At 45.9% G+C, this 17,719-nt stretch overlaps 1 protein-coding gene across 1 annotated transcript; it reads left to right on the forward strand.

The window, feature by feature from the left end:
• Positions 1–1,817: 1,817 nt before the first annotated feature.
• Positions 1,818–17,492, forward strand: LOC111571415 (RNA-binding protein 39-like). The gene is made up of 15 exons (XM_023274542.3): positions 1,818–1,937; positions 2,586–2,645; positions 5,360–5,409; positions 7,711–7,881; positions 7,967–8,020; positions 8,109–8,226; positions 8,466–8,618; positions 8,849–9,013; positions 9,119–9,184; positions 9,396–9,600; positions 9,689–9,775; positions 13,806–13,917; positions 16,629–16,734; positions 16,807–16,885; positions 16,966–17,492. Exons 2-15 carry the CDS (start codon positions 2,595–2,597, stop codon positions 17,067–17,069), a joined length of 1,521 nt encoding a protein of 506 aa, XP_023130310.2. The 5' UTR covers positions 1,818–1,937; positions 2,586–2,594; the 3' UTR covers positions 17,070–17,492.
• Positions 17,493–17,719: the final 227 nt, after the last annotated feature.

Below are 17,719 nucleotides of genomic sequence, written 5' to 3' on the forward strand. Positions count from 1 at the left end.
TATACTGTGATGGAAGCATTTACCTTAGAATTAATCAATGATTTTAACAACATTTTAGTGTTATTTATGAATTTTACTAGATGTGTTGCTGTATACTGATTCACACATTGCATCATTGTGCTCATTTGAGTTGTGCTGAACTGAGAAATAGGAGGGTCTCGAACATCGTTCCCACGGTGTGAATGGAACGAATAAAAGATGATTTAGACCAGATCAGTTAGAGGGATGCAACTGCTTACACACACACACAACATATCCATATACATACAAACACCACACACATCTCATACATGATTTTGTCACATCTACACCACATTTATTAGTTTTGTTTGAATCTTATTCATCAATTGTGCCTTATAATAAGTTTTATATTATGTTGTATGTTTTTGAGAATCATGAATAACATGACAGTAACTGTGCTGCCTGGATACCAACTGAAGCTCTTAGGGAAACAGGCTAATGAGCTGTTATGCAGATCTCTAGGATCGCTGCCCCATGAATTTGGTGTAGTCAAACTATTTCCAAGCTTATAGGGGGGTGGTAGGAAATTTTTGTCCCACTGCATTTTCGTTCCTACCTGCATAAACCTTTGAGGCTCACAGTCTGTTAGTTGACTTATAACATCTAATGTGTGATTGAATTTATTATTAATTGAATTTAAATGATGTATTGGAGAATGTGATCAATTACATAGTGACTATTTCTGATAAGAAATGAATGTTTTTAAATGTTACAGGATCAGTTTTCTGGAGCTCTCTGACCTAGGTTTTTCAAATGGTAATTTTCCCTTTTACTTAATGTTTAGGTTTGATCTTACGATCAAAAAGGAGGGATTTGTGAAGGAAAAATTACTCACTTTCTCATGACTGAGGTGGTTCTAGTTTATGACAGCCTAAATGCTGAGTCATTCCAAATGGTCACCCTTGACTCATGGTTCTCCTAGATAGAGGATACAAACTTGCGTATGTTCTCTCTGTCCCCTAATATGACCTTGAGACAGACAGACGCTTGGTAAACATAACATAGGGATAACAGACCAACTATCTGGCTGACGATGTCAGAACAACAAGGTTATATTGAGTATAACATCAACATGGCACGCCTTCCAAACGGTATAAGTACCCAAGACCAGAGAGACTCCTCAGAACTGATGCTGCCAGTGCTCACGTCACTGTGTTACTCGCTGTATCATTTCTCCTGAATTCAGTAAACCTTATTCTCAACATAAGCCATCTGAGTCTCCAGAGTGTCCCTGAGTTTGCCTCCTGATTCCTCTTTTGACATCGCAGAATTCCCTAACATCACTACTATTAAGAATACTACACAAATATTGACTACTACAATAAAACATACTGCTACTAATGATAACACTACACAAATATTACGATAACACTAAACACACTGCTACTAATAACAGTGATAACTGTACCATTAATGATAGCGGTAACAACAATGCAAATACAAATAAAAATATTACAACCATTAATTTTAATGATGATATAACTAATAATGGTAAAACACCACTAAAAACAATTATTTTAACATTAATAACAATAATAAAAATACAAAACTAACAATAATAGCTTTATTGATAATTATAAAACCCTACAAAGTGTTTCACAGGATAAATACCAGAAAATGTCTGTGTCTGGAAACTAACAAAATTAAAGAAAAATAAAAGATAGGTCAAAGGAAATTAGAAGTCAGGAAACGTTTAGATAAAAATGTGTTTATAAGATATGTAATTTTGTTTTGTCGTCTGTGAGATCAACATCTGCTGTGTTTTGATCTCGCGGTAACGAGTTCTCGCGATAAGACGCGAGCTTCCGGTTTCGCCATTTACTGCACTGTCGCGCAGGCGAGAAGTCAGGATCCGCCGTTAACCGGACCGAGTGACCGTCTGCTGGTTCAGACCTACCGAGCAGCTGTGTACCGAGGTAAGCTCCGCTCAGCTGCCGCTAGGAGCCTCTCTGGTGGCGTCCAGACAGAGAAAGAGCCGCTAGAAGCCGGAGAAACACCGGGAGAGGCCTGGCTAGCTGTTAGCCGGTAGATGCATAGTCCGGGCTAACGGCTAATGTAGCACCGAGCTGAGAATTCCTCAAAATATCCTAAAATTCGCCTGATATGAGCTAAGAATTGGCCAGAATAACTCAAAATTTACCTGATATGAGCTAAAAATTGTCCAAAATTAGTTAAAATTTTCCTGACGTGAGCTAGAAATTGCTCAAAATAACACAAGATTTGTCTTATATGAGCTACAAAAATGTCCAGAATAACCCATAATTTGCCTGACATGCGCTAAAGTTTGGTTAAAATGAATTCAAATTTGTCTGACGAGCTAAAAATTGTTCAAAATGACCTAAAATTTGCCTGATATGAGCTAAAAATTGGGATTGGTCAAAATTAGTTAAAATTTGACGAGTTAAAAATTGGTGAAAATGAGTTAAAATCTGCAGACGATCCACTGTCTGTTCACCTGTTCGGGACGGCACACCTGACAGGTGACTGTAGACCGGCTGGTGTAGCATGGGAGCTAACAGGTGAGTGTACACCTGTGCTGACACTGTTGTGGTGTTTGTGTGCAGAGCAGCAGGATGGCTGACGACCTGGACATCGAGGCGATGCTGGAGGCTCCCTACAGGAAGGTGAGAGTCTCGGAGTCCTCGCTGGTTCTGGAGCTCTCAGCGGGACTCTACTGCTCCTCATCCAACTGCAGAACCTGTTGGGTTCAGGGTGAAAGATGTGGATCAGGGTTTCCTCCAATGTCTTGTTTGGTTCAACGAGGAAAGAAACCAGAAAATATTCCCACCGAAGAAGCTAAACTCAGAGAAGTTAGACTGATTTTCTTAAATACTGACTCAAACTGATGGATTAATAAAATAGTTTGAGATTAATTTAATGGCTGAGACATAACAACGGCTCCTTTCAGCTGTTTTTATCTGTTGTTATATTCACTTCTTTACAAAATCATCCCAGTTATTCCAGAATTACGATGTTTTTTGGGATGAAAATCTCTGTTTAGCATAAAAACATACTAAATATCCCATTGTCAGTTCTCCTTGATGTTCTAGTCAGCAGTGGTTTTATTTGTTAGTTTATGTCATTTTTTATGCAAAAAGAAAAACCCAAATGTTTTGCAGATTCACCGTCTCAGATAGAAAGACGTAAAAATTGCTCAAAATAACTCAAAATATGTCTGATATGAGCTAAAAAATATCCGAGCTAAAAATTGTTCAAAATGACTTAAAATTTGCCAGACATGAGTTAAAAAATGCTCAAAATAACTCAAAATTCATCTGATATGAGCTAGAAATTGTTCAAAAAATTCAGAATTTGTCTGATATGAACTAAAAGTTGTCCAAAATAATTAAAAATATGTTTTATAAGAGCTAAGATTGTTCAAAATTAGCTAAATTTTGCTCAAATTGACTCAGAATTAGATTGACATGAGCTAAAATGATTTGCTGCTTTCTATCATTTTCATTGTAAACTAAATGTTTGTGATTTTTTTTTTTTTGTTTGTTTTTGGAACAGAACTAGGTTTTACCATTCAGAACTTTCTAGCATTTTATGAACCAAACAGTTAATCAGATATTTGACTTAAAAAATGCCCATTTTTAACTCCTTATTGGTCCGTATAGGATGAAGTCTGGTCCAGTTGGTGATCTGGAGTCGAGGATGGATTAAACCGAGAGTTTTAGTAATCAGATTACTGGAATAACTGGAGGAGTTTTAGTAATCAGATTACTGGAATAACTGGAGCAGTTTTAGTCATCAGATTACCTGAATAACTGGAGGAATAATTTCAGAACCAAACACACCTGATGTTTAGTTTTTATTGATCAGTTCCGGTCAGGTCACTATAGTAATAATAATAATAATAATAATAATAATAATAATAATAATAATAATAATAATAATAATAACAATTATCTGATTATTGATTCACTGGTTCAGATGCAACATCGAACTCTAAATGATTGATTATCAGAACATCGGCAGATGATTGATCAATAATCAGCTGCAGATTGTTCAGTTTGTCAGACTGATGGTGGAGCAGTAGAGTCTGGCTGATGATGATGATGATGAGATTGATGATGATGATGATGATGATGATGATGAAGGCGTCCTCAGACTGTCATGAATAAATGCCCATCTATCTCTCTTTGTAGACTTGCCTAACGATTTCTCACCTCTACTCCCCTGAATGCCAGTGTGATCTGTCACAGACTTGAAGGTAGTAAACAGCCCCCATCATGCATTGCTTTACTGTGGTCCCCATGGTAACATGACTGTGGTTCCCCCGGTAACTGGAAACTGTCCCCACGGCAAGGAACATGTAGCCATTAGCTTAGTATAAGCAGCATTCTGCATCCTGACTGAGCTGTACCTGGACTCGGACTGGTGCTGCATGGAGACTCACCGGGTCAGATCTGACACTGAGGTCAGGACAGAGCAGGTGGGGTGGGCGGGGCTTACCTTTCAGTGAGCTGCAGGTGGGGTGGGCGGGGCTTACCTTTCAGTGACCTGCAGGTGGGGTGGGCGGGGCTTACCTGTTAAAGCAGAGCTATTCGAGGACAGGTGTCATGTCTTAGTGTGGCAGCTCTGCAGGAAGCTTCAAGATGTGATGTCACAGGCATGGTCACATGTTCCAGCCCGTCCAATTAGACAGCAGTTTGTTTCCTCCAATCACCCCACAGGTTGAGAAGCAGCCAGACACGTTACCTGTCCACCCTGTTTAGAATGACGCCTACATTACCCACGATGCACTGGGCCTCCCAAAGCTGGCTGCTACATATATGTCATGTAAGATGCTTTAACACCTGGAACATCTGTACTGTCTGTAGAAACATGTAGAGAAACCCTCCAGCATCTGTAAAACATCTGGAAAAACTAGTTTGATCCAGTCAGCTGGGAGGAGGGAGGGCTGGAACAGGACAGATGTTCTGCCTGCTCAGGTGACAGTCTCAGGTGTATTGAGGAGGCGTGTACTCTGGTGTGGGCTGAGTGAGTGACTCCGCCTCCTGTCTGCTTCAGGACCCTTCAGAGGAGTCTCAGCACCACTCTGAAGACCAGCTGGACTGTGGAGGGTCTGTCTGCACCCGGAGAACCTCAGAACCCCCTCCGACCCCCACAGAGCCGGGCTTCAGCCTCAGAACCCCTCAGAGAACCGGGCTGCAGGCTGGGACTGACTGACTTGGACTGACCCAGACCGATCTAGACTGACCGGACCCCCTACTCCACAGTCTGTTTGAATGACTCATTAAACTGTGTTTATATTCTCTCTACCCCTCCCTCCCTGCTTCCCGTCCTCACCTGAATGTTGCCTCCTCATGCTGTTCTCTGTCGACCTGCCTAGGAGGACACCAAGGCCTCCAGCTCCAACGGACAGGAGGACCGCAACAAGAGGTAAGCCTTTCCTCCTGTCTGTCCATGTGTCTGCTGTCTAACCTTCTGAACTCAGTTTCTGAGAGCCCGATGCCCCCTTCTGGAGATAGGCCCACAAGGGGGACAATAGCAGGTCCAGGACTTTCCACCTAGGATGCCAGGTGCTGGACAGGTGACTCTGAATGTTCATGGACCAAACAGCAGCTCCAGCTCCTTGGCCTTCTTGGAAGTCTCTGGGTGGTTCCTGGGAGGAGTTCTGCCCAGGACTCCATAATTATCCAGGGGGAATTCAACCCTGACTTGGTACCAGAGCACCGTAAGCCAAAGGTCAGCGATGGATTGTAGTCGTATCTTCAGACCTGCGGCTGAATGTCTGAAAGCAGAGGAGCAGAACTGTGACCTCATGGAAGGACAGACCTGGTAAACCCAAACATGTAGTGAGCCTGAACTGGGAACGTCTGATGGAGGCCCCTGTCCGCGGGGTCTTCAACTCCTACCTCTGGAAGGATTTCTCATTCACCCCGGAGGAGGTTGGGACTTGGAATCTGAGGGTGCCATGTTCAAAGCCTCTATGGTGGTGGTGTGAGGAACTGTGGCCTGAAGGTAGCTGGTGTCTGTTGTGACGGCAGACTAAGGTCACGTTGGTGGACACTAGTGGTAAAGGAACCCATTGGGCTGAAGAAGGAGACCTCCTGGCCGTGGACCAGCTCCTTACATGCAGAGCTGCTGAGGGGTCATGAGCGTTTGACCAGCCAGTCCACATGTATTTTGTGGATTTGAGGAAGGCCGTGTCCCCAGAGGGCCCCTGTGGCGGGCACTGCACGAGTATGGGGGTACTGGAGCTGCTGCTGGGAACCATCCGGTCCTTGTACAGCTCCACATGTCCAGCGAGTGTTGGACTCTGTCAGGGCTGGTTCTTCCAGTGGTTCTTATTAAGAGACTAGTAGTTGTTCTGAGCTGCTGCAGCGTCTGCAGTGATTCAGGTAAAACCCCCACAATGCTCTCTGGTGGCCTAAATGAACTGCCGTTACCCAGAGTTAGCGCCTCCTCTGGTCACTGTAATAATTAACAGTAAAGTACTGCAGCTGATTTATGATGTGTATCCTTACCTGCATGTCCCTGGCCTTCTCCCTCTTCATGTATTTTGAATCAGTTAACCCTTTAGGCGCCACAGTTTTTCAATAAAATATTCAGTTTTGATATCACTTTTTCAAAAGGTTTTAACTTGAAAATGATTAGAGATAAAGGCATACTGTAAATGAGAAAAATCATCAGTATGACCCAAAGTTTGTGATTGGAGTAAATGTACTCATCTAATTTGCATATTATAACATCATCAGGGCGCGCCATATGGATTACATAACTTTTACAGATGTTTATTGATCGACGGCATTGCTTGGCTCAGAATTTGTCAGATTCCTTTCGCCACGATACCCAACAGGCTCATCTAAATGTCAGATAAACTTTTGATACTGTTCCTCATCTCTCAAGCAAACCCAGCCATCACGATCGTCATTTACGGCGGGGCCGTGAACGCCACTGCTGCCTCCGTTGCTATTATCAGTGCGTTTTCATCCCCGCTACCCTCCTCACCATTAGCGGGGTTTTGACCACCCCTGCTACACCCACCACATCCCCTCCTGCCACCGTGGTCATGGTGAAGCAAAGCATCAGCTCCAGTATGTGCTGCTTGTGGACTGTCATGGAGCGCGGACTCGCTGCCCTTACGCACAGACGCAGTGTCACTTTCTGTCTCACTGGACGACTGAACATCTTCATCAGAGGGTGAATATTCCTCTTCAGAATCTAAGTCAGCCATTACTTGATGAAGTACTTCGTCAACGGTGAACAGACCTCTCGGCATGGTGAGTTTTCTCTCACTGAAATGCGATCTCTGTTACGCTCCGACTACAGCTGCTACTTCCTCGTCTCCTCGACCGGGGGGGCGTCTTTCAAACTCTATAAACTCCAAAACTTTGAATGAAAACATGCCCACAAATGTTGCTCAGATTGAAGTTTCAGATGTCCGCCATCTCCTGGTGTAAAGTAGTAACTACATGAGGCACCATATTTGCAACTATGGCTTGTTAAATTCCACAATGTTGCTGGTTGCAATTTTGCGACTTTAGCGCTTAAAGGGTTAAGTTTCTACCAGCGACTGATCAACAAATATTTATGAACATTTCTACCCTGAGAAACGCTACAGTGCCTCAGATCAAGACGTTGATGAAGAACTTCATGGTTGCTGCAGCCTTCAGAACATTTCTCCAGTTCTAGGCGTCTGTCACGCTGCGCTCTGATTAGCTGCTGTGTGTCCAATAGGAAGAAGCACACCTGCTCTCACAGCCGTGACAGGAATCGCAGTCGGAGTCGAGACAAGAAGAGGAGTCACAGCCGCAAACGCAGCCGAGAACGACGCAGGAGTCGCAGCCGCAGTCGAGAACACCGTCGCAGCCGAGAGCGAGGAGGACGCTACCGAGACCACCACAAGTCGTGAGTTACCATGGAGACGGAGCTACAGCCTGACTGTCTGGTCACCTGTCGGTCTGTCTGTTCACCTGTCTTTCTGTGTTTCCAGCCGTAGGAGGTCAAAGAGTAAGAGTCCGTTCAGGAAGGAGAAGAGTCCAATCAGGTGAGTGTTGGACGGTTTGTGTTTATGGGTTGTTTTCACCTGGACTGTAAGATGCTCAGTCAAACTGTTGATGTCGTCGTGGTAACAGGCAGCCCATAGACAACCTGACTCCAGAGGAACGAGACGCCCGAACCGTGTTCTGTATGCAGCTGGCAGCCCGGATACGGCCTCGAGACCTGGAGGAGTTCTTCTCAGCTGTTGGAAAGGTGTAGTGTGTATTATGGGATGTATCCTAGTGTCTATAACCTGCTGTGATCATCAGTATTATGGGATGTATCCCAGTGTAGAAACAATCATTGGTTCCTGGAGGTGTTTGTGGTTTCTAGAACTGTAAAAGGTGATTCTGGGTGAACTTTAGTGTTGGTCGGCCGTTGGTCAGGACTATAAGAGACGATGACGTTGTTGGTTGGTTGCCGTAGTAACCGTTGCTATGGTACCTCCTCAGGTTCGGGATGTGAGGATGATCTCAGACAGAAACTCTCGCAGGTCGAAGGGCATCGCCTACATTGAGTTTGTGGAGGCCAGCTCAGTTCCTCTGGCCATTGGACTAACGGGGCAAAGGCTGCTGGGAGTTCCCATCATCGTACAGGCATCACAGGTACACACACACATCTTCAGAATTTCTCACTTTGATGGTTTCAACACACAGAAGTAGTTTAATACTGATGAATAGGAATGGACTGTTACCGTACTCCACCTGTACTATACCTGTACTACACCTGAACTACAGCTGTACTATACCTGTGGTACACCTGTACTACGCCTGTATTACACCTGTCTTATACCTGTACTCCACCTGAATTATACCTGTACTCCACCTGTGTCCAGGCTGAGAAGAACCGAGCAGCAGCAGCAGCAGCAGCAGCAGCAGCAGCAGCAGCAGCTAACAACCTTCAGAAGGGAACATCTGGACCGATGAGGCTCTATGTCGGCTCGCTGCACTTCAACATCACCGAGGAGATGCTAAGAGGAATCTTTGAGCCATTTGGACGGGTAACACACACACACACACACACACACACACACACACACACACACACACACACACACACACACACACACACACTCACAGTGTCTGACCGCTGCTCTGTGTTTCAGATTGAGAGCATCCAGCTGATGATGGACAGTGAGACGGGACGCTCTAAAGGCTACGGCTTCATCATGGTGAGTTCTTCATCCTCATCTTCCTCCAGGTTCTGGTCATGTGACAGGAAGCTGAACAACAGCTGGATGTGGGCTGCAGGTGTAGACCTGCCGCTGGTCCATCATCTCTAGCTTCTATGATCTGTTTTAATCGGTGCTGGTCCTCCTGCTGCTGATGATGTTCAGTATCAGCTGTACCTACCTGTGAGACAGCACACCTGTGTAATGTCAGTTTGCAGATGCAGAATGCGCTAAGAAAGCTCTGGAGCAGCTGAACGGCTTCGAGCTGGCGGGTCGCCCCATGAAGGTGGGCCACGTGACGGAGCGGACCGACGCCTCCACAGCATCATCTTTCCTCGACAGCGACGAGCTGGAACGCACCGGCATCGACCTGGGAACCACCGGGAGGCTGCAGCTGATGGCCCGGCTGGCTGAAGGTAGACCACCTGAGACCACCTGGTGACCAACAGGTCCAGTAGACCCAGAACCAGAGTCAGTGAGGTTCTAACCTGCAGTCTGTTGCAGGAACTGGACTTCAGATTCCTCCTGCTGCTCAGCAGGCTCTGCAGATGAGTGGAGCTATCGCTATAGGAGCCATGGCTGCTGTGTCAGGTACACACAATACACACACAACTACACACACACACAATACACACAATATACACAATACACACACAACTACACACACAACTATACACAATACACGCACAACTACACACACGCACACACACGATACACACAATATTTTTTATTCATTTTTTTTTTTTACAAGGTGGCACCGTGCCAGCGGCAGCTAGTTACAGCATCTCCGGTTAACTTTAGGTCTGTTTAGTTATTTTTGTAGTTTTCTTCCCTTTTTTAAGTTTTTTCAGCAAGTAGGTGTGACGCTTTTGTACGGGACAGACATGGATGTGCAAATAGCGTTTTCCCTACTTTGTTTACTACTGTTTTCGGAACTTTTTAAATCAGCATCTGGTGAACCATTCAGCCACGGAATTGTTTACAGTCGGGAACAGCTGTTGGCGCTGAGCCAGGCCAGGCCGCCGTCGTGGGAGAGACCAGACATCCCAGCTGAGCTCCGCAGAAGGAGGAGAGGATGCCGGGCAGGACTGAAGCGTCGGGAGAAGAGGAGACGCTACAAGCCGTCCGTTCCATCTGTGATTATGGGGAATGTGAGGTCTCTCCCGAATAAGATGGAAGAACTGACGGCGCTGACCAGGCTGCGGTGGGAGTATCGGGAGAGCAGCCTCATGATGTTCATGGAGTCATGGCTGAACGAACTCACTCCGGACTCACTTTTAACTCTGGACGGATTCCATCTGGTCAGAGCGGACCGGAACGCGAGGGAGAGTGGTAAGAGAAAGGGTGGGGGCCTCGCGATGTATGTGAATGAGAGATGGTGTAATGCTGGACACATTAGCGTTAAAGAGCAGCTCTGCACTAAGGATGTAGAATTACTGGCGGTCAGTCTGCGTCCGTTCTATCTGCCCCGGGAGTATTCACATGTAATAGCCATTACTGTGTACATCCCTCCCTCGGCTGATGCGGCTGCAGCCTGTGAACTCATCCACAGTGTAGTGTCCCAGCTGCAAACATCTCACCCTCAGTCTCTTATTATCATCTCAGGAGGCTTTAATCATGCATCGCTCTCTGCCACTCTCCCCACGTTCACCCAGTACGTGACCTGCCATACCAGAGACAATAAAACCCTGGATCTGCTGTATGCAAACATCAAGGATGCATACAGCTCCTCCCTCCTCCCCCCGCTGGGCCACTCAGATCACAACCTGGTGAGACTGCAGCCCATTTACATACCTATGGTGAAGAAACAACCCCCCACCACCAGGTATGTGAAGAAGTGGTCTGACGAGGCCACTGAGGCGCTGCAGGACTGCTTTGAGACCACAGACTGGGATGTGCTGTGTGGTCCACACGGGGAGGACATTGATGCACTGACAGACACTGTTACGGACTATATCAACTTCTGTGCAGAGAACATCGTACCGACCAGGAAAGTACGGTGTTTCTCTAACAGCAAACCCTGGGTGTCCCTGGAACTGAAGGCCCTGCTGAAGGAGAAGAGGAGGGTCTTTGGATCTGGGGACAAAGAGGAGCTGAGGAGGGTGCAGAAGGAGATAAAGAAGAAGATCAAGGCGGACAAGGCCAGCTACAGGACCAAGATGGAATCTCACCTGCAGGACAATAACACAAGGGAGGTCTGGAGAGACCTGAGATCCATCTCTGGTTACAGCAGAGGCCATGAGAGGGGAGCTGCAGCAGGAGGCCAGGAGTGGGCCAATGAGCTGAATCTGTTCTTTAACAGATTCGACTCTGCTCCCACTCCTCCCCCCTCTCATCAAAGCACCGACCAGCCAGCTCCTTCTTCACACCTCAGCTCTCTACCACCAACACCACCAACAGCACCCCTCCTCCCATCCCCGTCTTCTACCACCTCCGGACTTCGCATACAGCCCCATCACCCCTCCTCGTCTCACCCCCCACCACCACCATCACCCCTCCCCCTGCCACCCTCCCCCTGCCTCTCCATAACAGCTGATCAGGTGAGAAGTGAACTTAAAAAGATCAAGACCAGGAAAGCTGCAGGTCCTGATGGAATCAGCTCCAGACTCCTTAGAGACTGTGCAGACCAGCTCTGTCAGGTGCTGCTGCACTTCTTTAACCTGAGCCTGAGTCTGGAGAGGGTTCCTCTGTTATGGAAGACTTCCTGCCTGGTTCCTGTCTCTAAGACCAGGAACCCCAGGGAGCCTAACCACTTCAGACCTGTGGCCCTCACTTCTCACCTGATGAAGACCATGGAGAGGATCGTCCTCAGGAACCTCCGTCCCCAGGTGAGCCAGTATCTGGATCCACTGCAGTTCGCCTACCAACCGAACATTGGAGTGGATGATGCAGTGGTCTACCTGCTGCACAGATCGCTGACTCATCTGGAGAAACCCAGCAGCACTGTGAGGGTCATGTTCTTTGACTTCTCCAGTGCTTTCAACACAATCCAGCCTTCTCTGCTCAGGGTGAAGCTTGAAGGAGCAGGAGTAGACTGTCACCTGGCTGCTTGGACCATCGACTACCTCACCAACAGACCACAGTACGTGAGGCTTCAGGACTGTGTGTCTGATGTGGTAGTCAGCAGCATGGAGGTCCACAGGGGACAGTCTGTCCTCCTTTCTCTTCACCCTGTACACATCGGACTTCCACTACAACTCTGGGAGCTGTCACCTCCAGAAGTTCTCCGATGATACAGCCATTGTCACCTCAGACTGCACCGGTGAACATCCAGGGTTTGGACATTGAGATGGTGGACACATACAAATACCTGGGTGTTCACCTCAATAATAAACTGGACTGGACACACAATACAGAGGTTCTGTACAAGAAGGACCAAAGTCGTCTCCACCTGCTGAGGAGACTGAGGTCCTTTGGAGTGTGCAGGACTCTGCTCAGGACATTCTATGACTCTGTGGTAGCGTCTGCTATCTTCTATGCAGTGGTCTGCTGGGGAGCAGGGAGCACTGAAAGGGACAGAAAGAGACTAAACAGAAGGTCAGGAGGAGGTTCTGTCCTGGACTGTTCCCTGGACTCCATAGAGGAGGTGGGTGAGAGGAGGATGTTGTCAAAGCTCACATCCATCATGGACAATCCCTCTCACCCACTGCATGACACTGTGGGGTCTTTAAGCAGCTCCTTCAGCAGCAGACTGAGACATCCACCCTGCAAGAAGGAACGCTATCACAGGTCCTTCATCCCATCTGCTATAAGACTTTATAACATCAGCATCACTGGCTGATGTTAACATAAACTGGACTTACATCATATCATCCCAAACCATAAAATTTGCACAGACATTATTGCACTGCTACATCTTTGCACTTTTTAAACTTATTTTTTTAAGCCACTTTATACTGCATTGTCTTACAGTGTCAATACTGTACTATTTCATCCTCATTTCTCATCCCTGTACATATTGTAAATATTATTACTACTATTCTATTATTATTTTATTTCTATTACTATGTCTATTGCTATATAAGCTGCTGTAACAATGTAAATTTCCCCTGGCGTGGGGAGAAATAAAGGATTTATCTTATCTTATCTTATATACACAATACACACACAACTACACACAATGTACACACAATACATACAATGTACACAATACACACAACTACACACACACACACACACTGCTACACAGTGTTATTGATCAGACTGTTTATTAGTGATCAGGGTGTTTGTTAGTGATCAGGGTGTTTAAGATAAGATAAGATAAAGTTCTTTATTTCTCCCCATGCCAGGGGAAATTTACATTGTTACAGCAGCTTATGTAACAGTGGACGTAGTGATAAGAATAAAATAATAATAGAACAATAGTAATAATATTTACAATATATACAAGGGTGAGAGATGAGGATAAAGTGGCTTAACAGAAAAAATAAAAATAAAGTGGTCTGTTTAGTCTGACCAGTCTGTTTAGTCTCTTTCTGTCCCTTTCAGTGCTCCCTGCTCCCCAGCAGACCACTGCATAGAAAATAGCAGACGTTTATTAGTGATCAGGGTGTTTATTAGTGATCAAGTTGTTTGTTAGTGATCAAGGTGTTTGTTAGTGATCAGAGTGTTTGTCTTTCAGCTGCCATGAATCCGTCCCTCAACATTAACATGAACTCTGCTGCTCTCAACCTGCCGGCTCAGCCTCTGGCCACTCACTGCTTCCAGCTGTCCAACATGTTCAACCCCCACAGGTGAGGACACATCTGTCTGCTGCACCTATAGTGTTCATCATAGTAACATGTGAGATCAGCTGATCAGTGTTGATCCATCAGTCTGTCTGGACCGTCCAGGTCTTTGGTTCTTAATACTCAGACAGGCCTGTTGTCATGTACACACGTGGACAAAATTGTTGGTACCCCTCGGTTAATGAAAGAAAAACTCACAATGGTCACAGAAATAATTTGAATCTGACAAAAATAATAATAAATAAAAATTCTATGAAAATTAACCAATGAAAATCAGACATTGCTTTTAAATTGTGGTTCAACAGAATTATTTTAAAAAATAAACTCATGGAACAGGCCTGGACAAAAATGATGGTACCCCTAGAAAAGACTGAAAATAATGTGACCATAGGGACATGTTCAATCAAGGTGTGTCCTCTAATTAGCATCACAGGTGTCTACAAACTTGTAATCAGTCAGTCGGCCTATTTATAGGGTTACAGTAGTCACTGTGCTGTTTGGTGACATGGTGTGAACCACACTAAACATGGACCAGAGGAAGCCAAGGAGAGAGTTGTCTCAGGAGATTAGAAAGAAAATTATAGACCAGCATGTTAAAGGTAAAGGCTATAAGACCATCTCCAAGCAGCTTGATGTTCCTGTGACTACAGTTGCACATATTATTCAGAAATTTAAGATCCATGGGACTGTAGCCAACCTCCCTGGATGTGGCCACAGGAGGAAAACTGATGACAAATGGAAGAGACGGATAATAGGAATGGTAACAAAAGAGCCCAGAACAACCTCTAAAGACATTAAAGGTGAACTCCAAGGTCAAGCTACATCAGTGTCAGATCACACCATCCGTCATTGTTTGAGCCAAAGTGGACTTCATGGGAGACGACCAAGGAGGACACCATTGTTGAAAACAATTCATAAAAAGCCAGACTGGAATTTGCCAAACTGCATGTTGACAAACCACAAAGCTTCTGGGAGAATGTCCTATGGACAGATGAGACAAAACTGGAACTTTTTGGCACATCAGCTCTATGTTCACAGATGCAATTCAATTCAATTCAATTTTATTTATATAGCGCCAATTACAGTCAAATTGTCTCGAGACGCTTTACAGAACCCATATGCCTGACCCCCAGAGCAAGCCAAAAGGCGACAGTGGCAAGGAAAACACCCTTTTAACAGGGAAAAAAACCTCGAGCAGAACCCGGCTCTAATGTGGGGGGACCCATCTGCCTGCTGGCCGGGCGGGTTGAGAGGGACAGAAGAAGTAGAGAGGTAGAGATAGAGGGGTAGAGGTAGAGATAGAGGGATACAGATAGAGGGGTAGAGATAGAGAGGTGGGGGGTGGGACACAAGGACCATAAAACACAGCCACACATCTGAAGCATCCAGCTCTGGGACCAGGGACACTCGGAGAAAGGACACAGAAAGAAACAGAGTGAATGTAATGCAATAATGGTATATATAGTAAATACATAGGTAGTTAGAGAAGGGCTCAGTGCATCCAGAGAGGTCCCCCAGCAGCCTAGGCCTATAGCAGCATAACTAGGGGCAAACTAAAGGGACGTCAAGAGGGGAAGTCAGTTGTGCAAATGAAAACACCAGCTCACCCCGTCAGGGTCACCCAGTCAGCCCTAACTATAAGCTTTGTCGAAAAGGAAGGTTTTAAGCCTGGTCTTAAAAATAGAGAGGGTGTCCGCCTCCCGAACCCAAACTGGGAGCTGGTTCCACAGGAGAGGTGCCTGATAACTGAAGGCTCTGCCTCCCATTCTACTTTTAGAGATTCTAGGAACAACAAGTAAGCCTGCAGTCTGAGAGCGAAGAGTTCTGCTAGGGTAATATGGTACTATCAGGTCTTTAAGATATGATGGAGATTGGTTGTTAAGAGCTTTATATGTCAGAAGAAGGATTTTGAATTCTATTCTAGATTTAACAGGGAGCCAATGAAGAGAAACCAATATAGGAGAAATATGATCTCTCTTGCTAAATGAAGCTTATGAAGAAAAGAACACTGTCCCTACTGTGGAACATGGAGGAGGTTCTGTTATGTTCTGGGGCTGCTTTGCTGCATCTGGTACAGGGTGTCTGGAATCTGTGCAGGTACAATGAAATCTCATGACTATCAAGGTATTCTAGAGAGAAATGTGCTGTCCAGTGTCAGAAAGCTTGGTCTCAGTCGCAGGTCATGGGTCTTTCAACAGGATAATGAGCCAAAACAAACAGCTAGAAACAGCCAAGAATGGCTAAGAGGAAAACATTGGACTATTGTGAAGTGGCCTCTATGAGCCCTGATCTAAATCCTATTGAACATCTGTGGAAGGAGCTGAAACATGGCGTCTGGAGAAGGAACCTTCAAACCTGAGACAACTGGAGCAGTCTGCTGATGAGGAGTGGACCAGAATACCTGCTGAGAGGTGCAGAAGTCTCACTGACAGTTACACAAATGGTTTGATTGCAGTGATTGCCTCAAAAGGTTGTGCAACAAAATATTAAGTTGAGGGTTCCATCATTTTTGTCCAGGCCTGTTTCATGAGTTTATTTTTTAAAATAATTCTGTTAAACCACGGTTTATTCATTAACCGAGGGATACCAACAATTTTGTCCACGTGTATATGTAGTGGACAACGACACGCCCACTGGAAGAGACACCTCAGAGTTATTTGATATGAAGTCATTTTGAGTGTGACAGGTGAGCTGACAGGTAACAGTAACTGTTTCAGTGAGGAGGCGGCTGGTTGGGAAGTGGACATCCAGCATGACGTCATCGAGGAGTGCAGCAAACACGGAGGAGTGGTCCACATCTACGTAGACAAGAACTCTGCCGAGGTACACCTCACCTCTGACATCGCCATCCTCCCCTCTGACCTCAGTTTGACCTTTGTCTCTTTTTTTTTACAGGGAAATGTTTATGTCAAATGTCCATCGATCCCGGCCGCCATGGCTGCTGTCAACACTCTCCATGGAAGATATTTTGCAGGTAAGACTTCCTGTCATGTGACACCCGTGTGGTGGACCAATCGCTGAGCAGCTCTGACATACTCTCACCTGTTGTTTCAGGTAAGATGATCACGGCGGCGTACGTCCCCTTGCCTACCTACCACAACCTGTTCCCAGAGTCCGTCACTGCCACTCAGCTGCTGGCTCCGCCTCCACGCCAGTGACTCAACAACAGTGCTGCCCTCTGATTGGACAGTGGACATTAGAGCCTGCCCCTCCTTTCCATCATATCTTCTTCGGTTCATCGGGTCTGAGTATGCCTATGAGGGACGCTGTGTGTTTGTTTTCAGTCGGGACACAAACAACTCGCTCTCTCACTATTGGCTGGATCCTGGTCACGTTTGTGCTCCCTCAACCATGTGACCTGCCCTGTTTCCTTCCTGTTGATGATCTCAGCAGCGTTTCTGTGCGAAGCCTCACACAGCTCCGCCCCTCTGGAGTATCGTCCAATGATTGAGCTCTGTGAGCTGCGAGGGGGCGGGGAGGGTGTCTGCTGATTGGTCAGTTCGAAGCCGTTTGGTATTTAACTGTTTTTCTAAATGAGATTTGATTTTGTAAAATTGTTGATTAAATTTATTTTGATGTCACTCAGCTGCAGCGTCTTCTTCTCTGCTGGCTCTTGATTGGCTGGGAGGTACCAGTGGGGCGGAGCCTGAGATCCAGCCCTTGGTGTCTCACTCAGGTGTTACCTGTGAATCACCTGCAGTCTGCATGTGTTCAGACCAGGAGATGGTACCTGGATGGGTTCCTGTTTGTTCTGTTTGGTTCTTGAACCACCAGAGGAAGTCCAGATACCTTCTACCCAGACCACTGA

Source organism: Amphiprion ocellaris, chromosome 5 (genome assembly GCF_022539595.1).
Source record: "Amphiprion ocellaris isolate individual 3 ecotype Okinawa chromosome 5, ASM2253959v1, whole genome shotgun sequence".
NCBI lineage: Eukaryota > Metazoa > Chordata > Actinopteri > Pomacentridae > Amphiprion > Amphiprion ocellaris.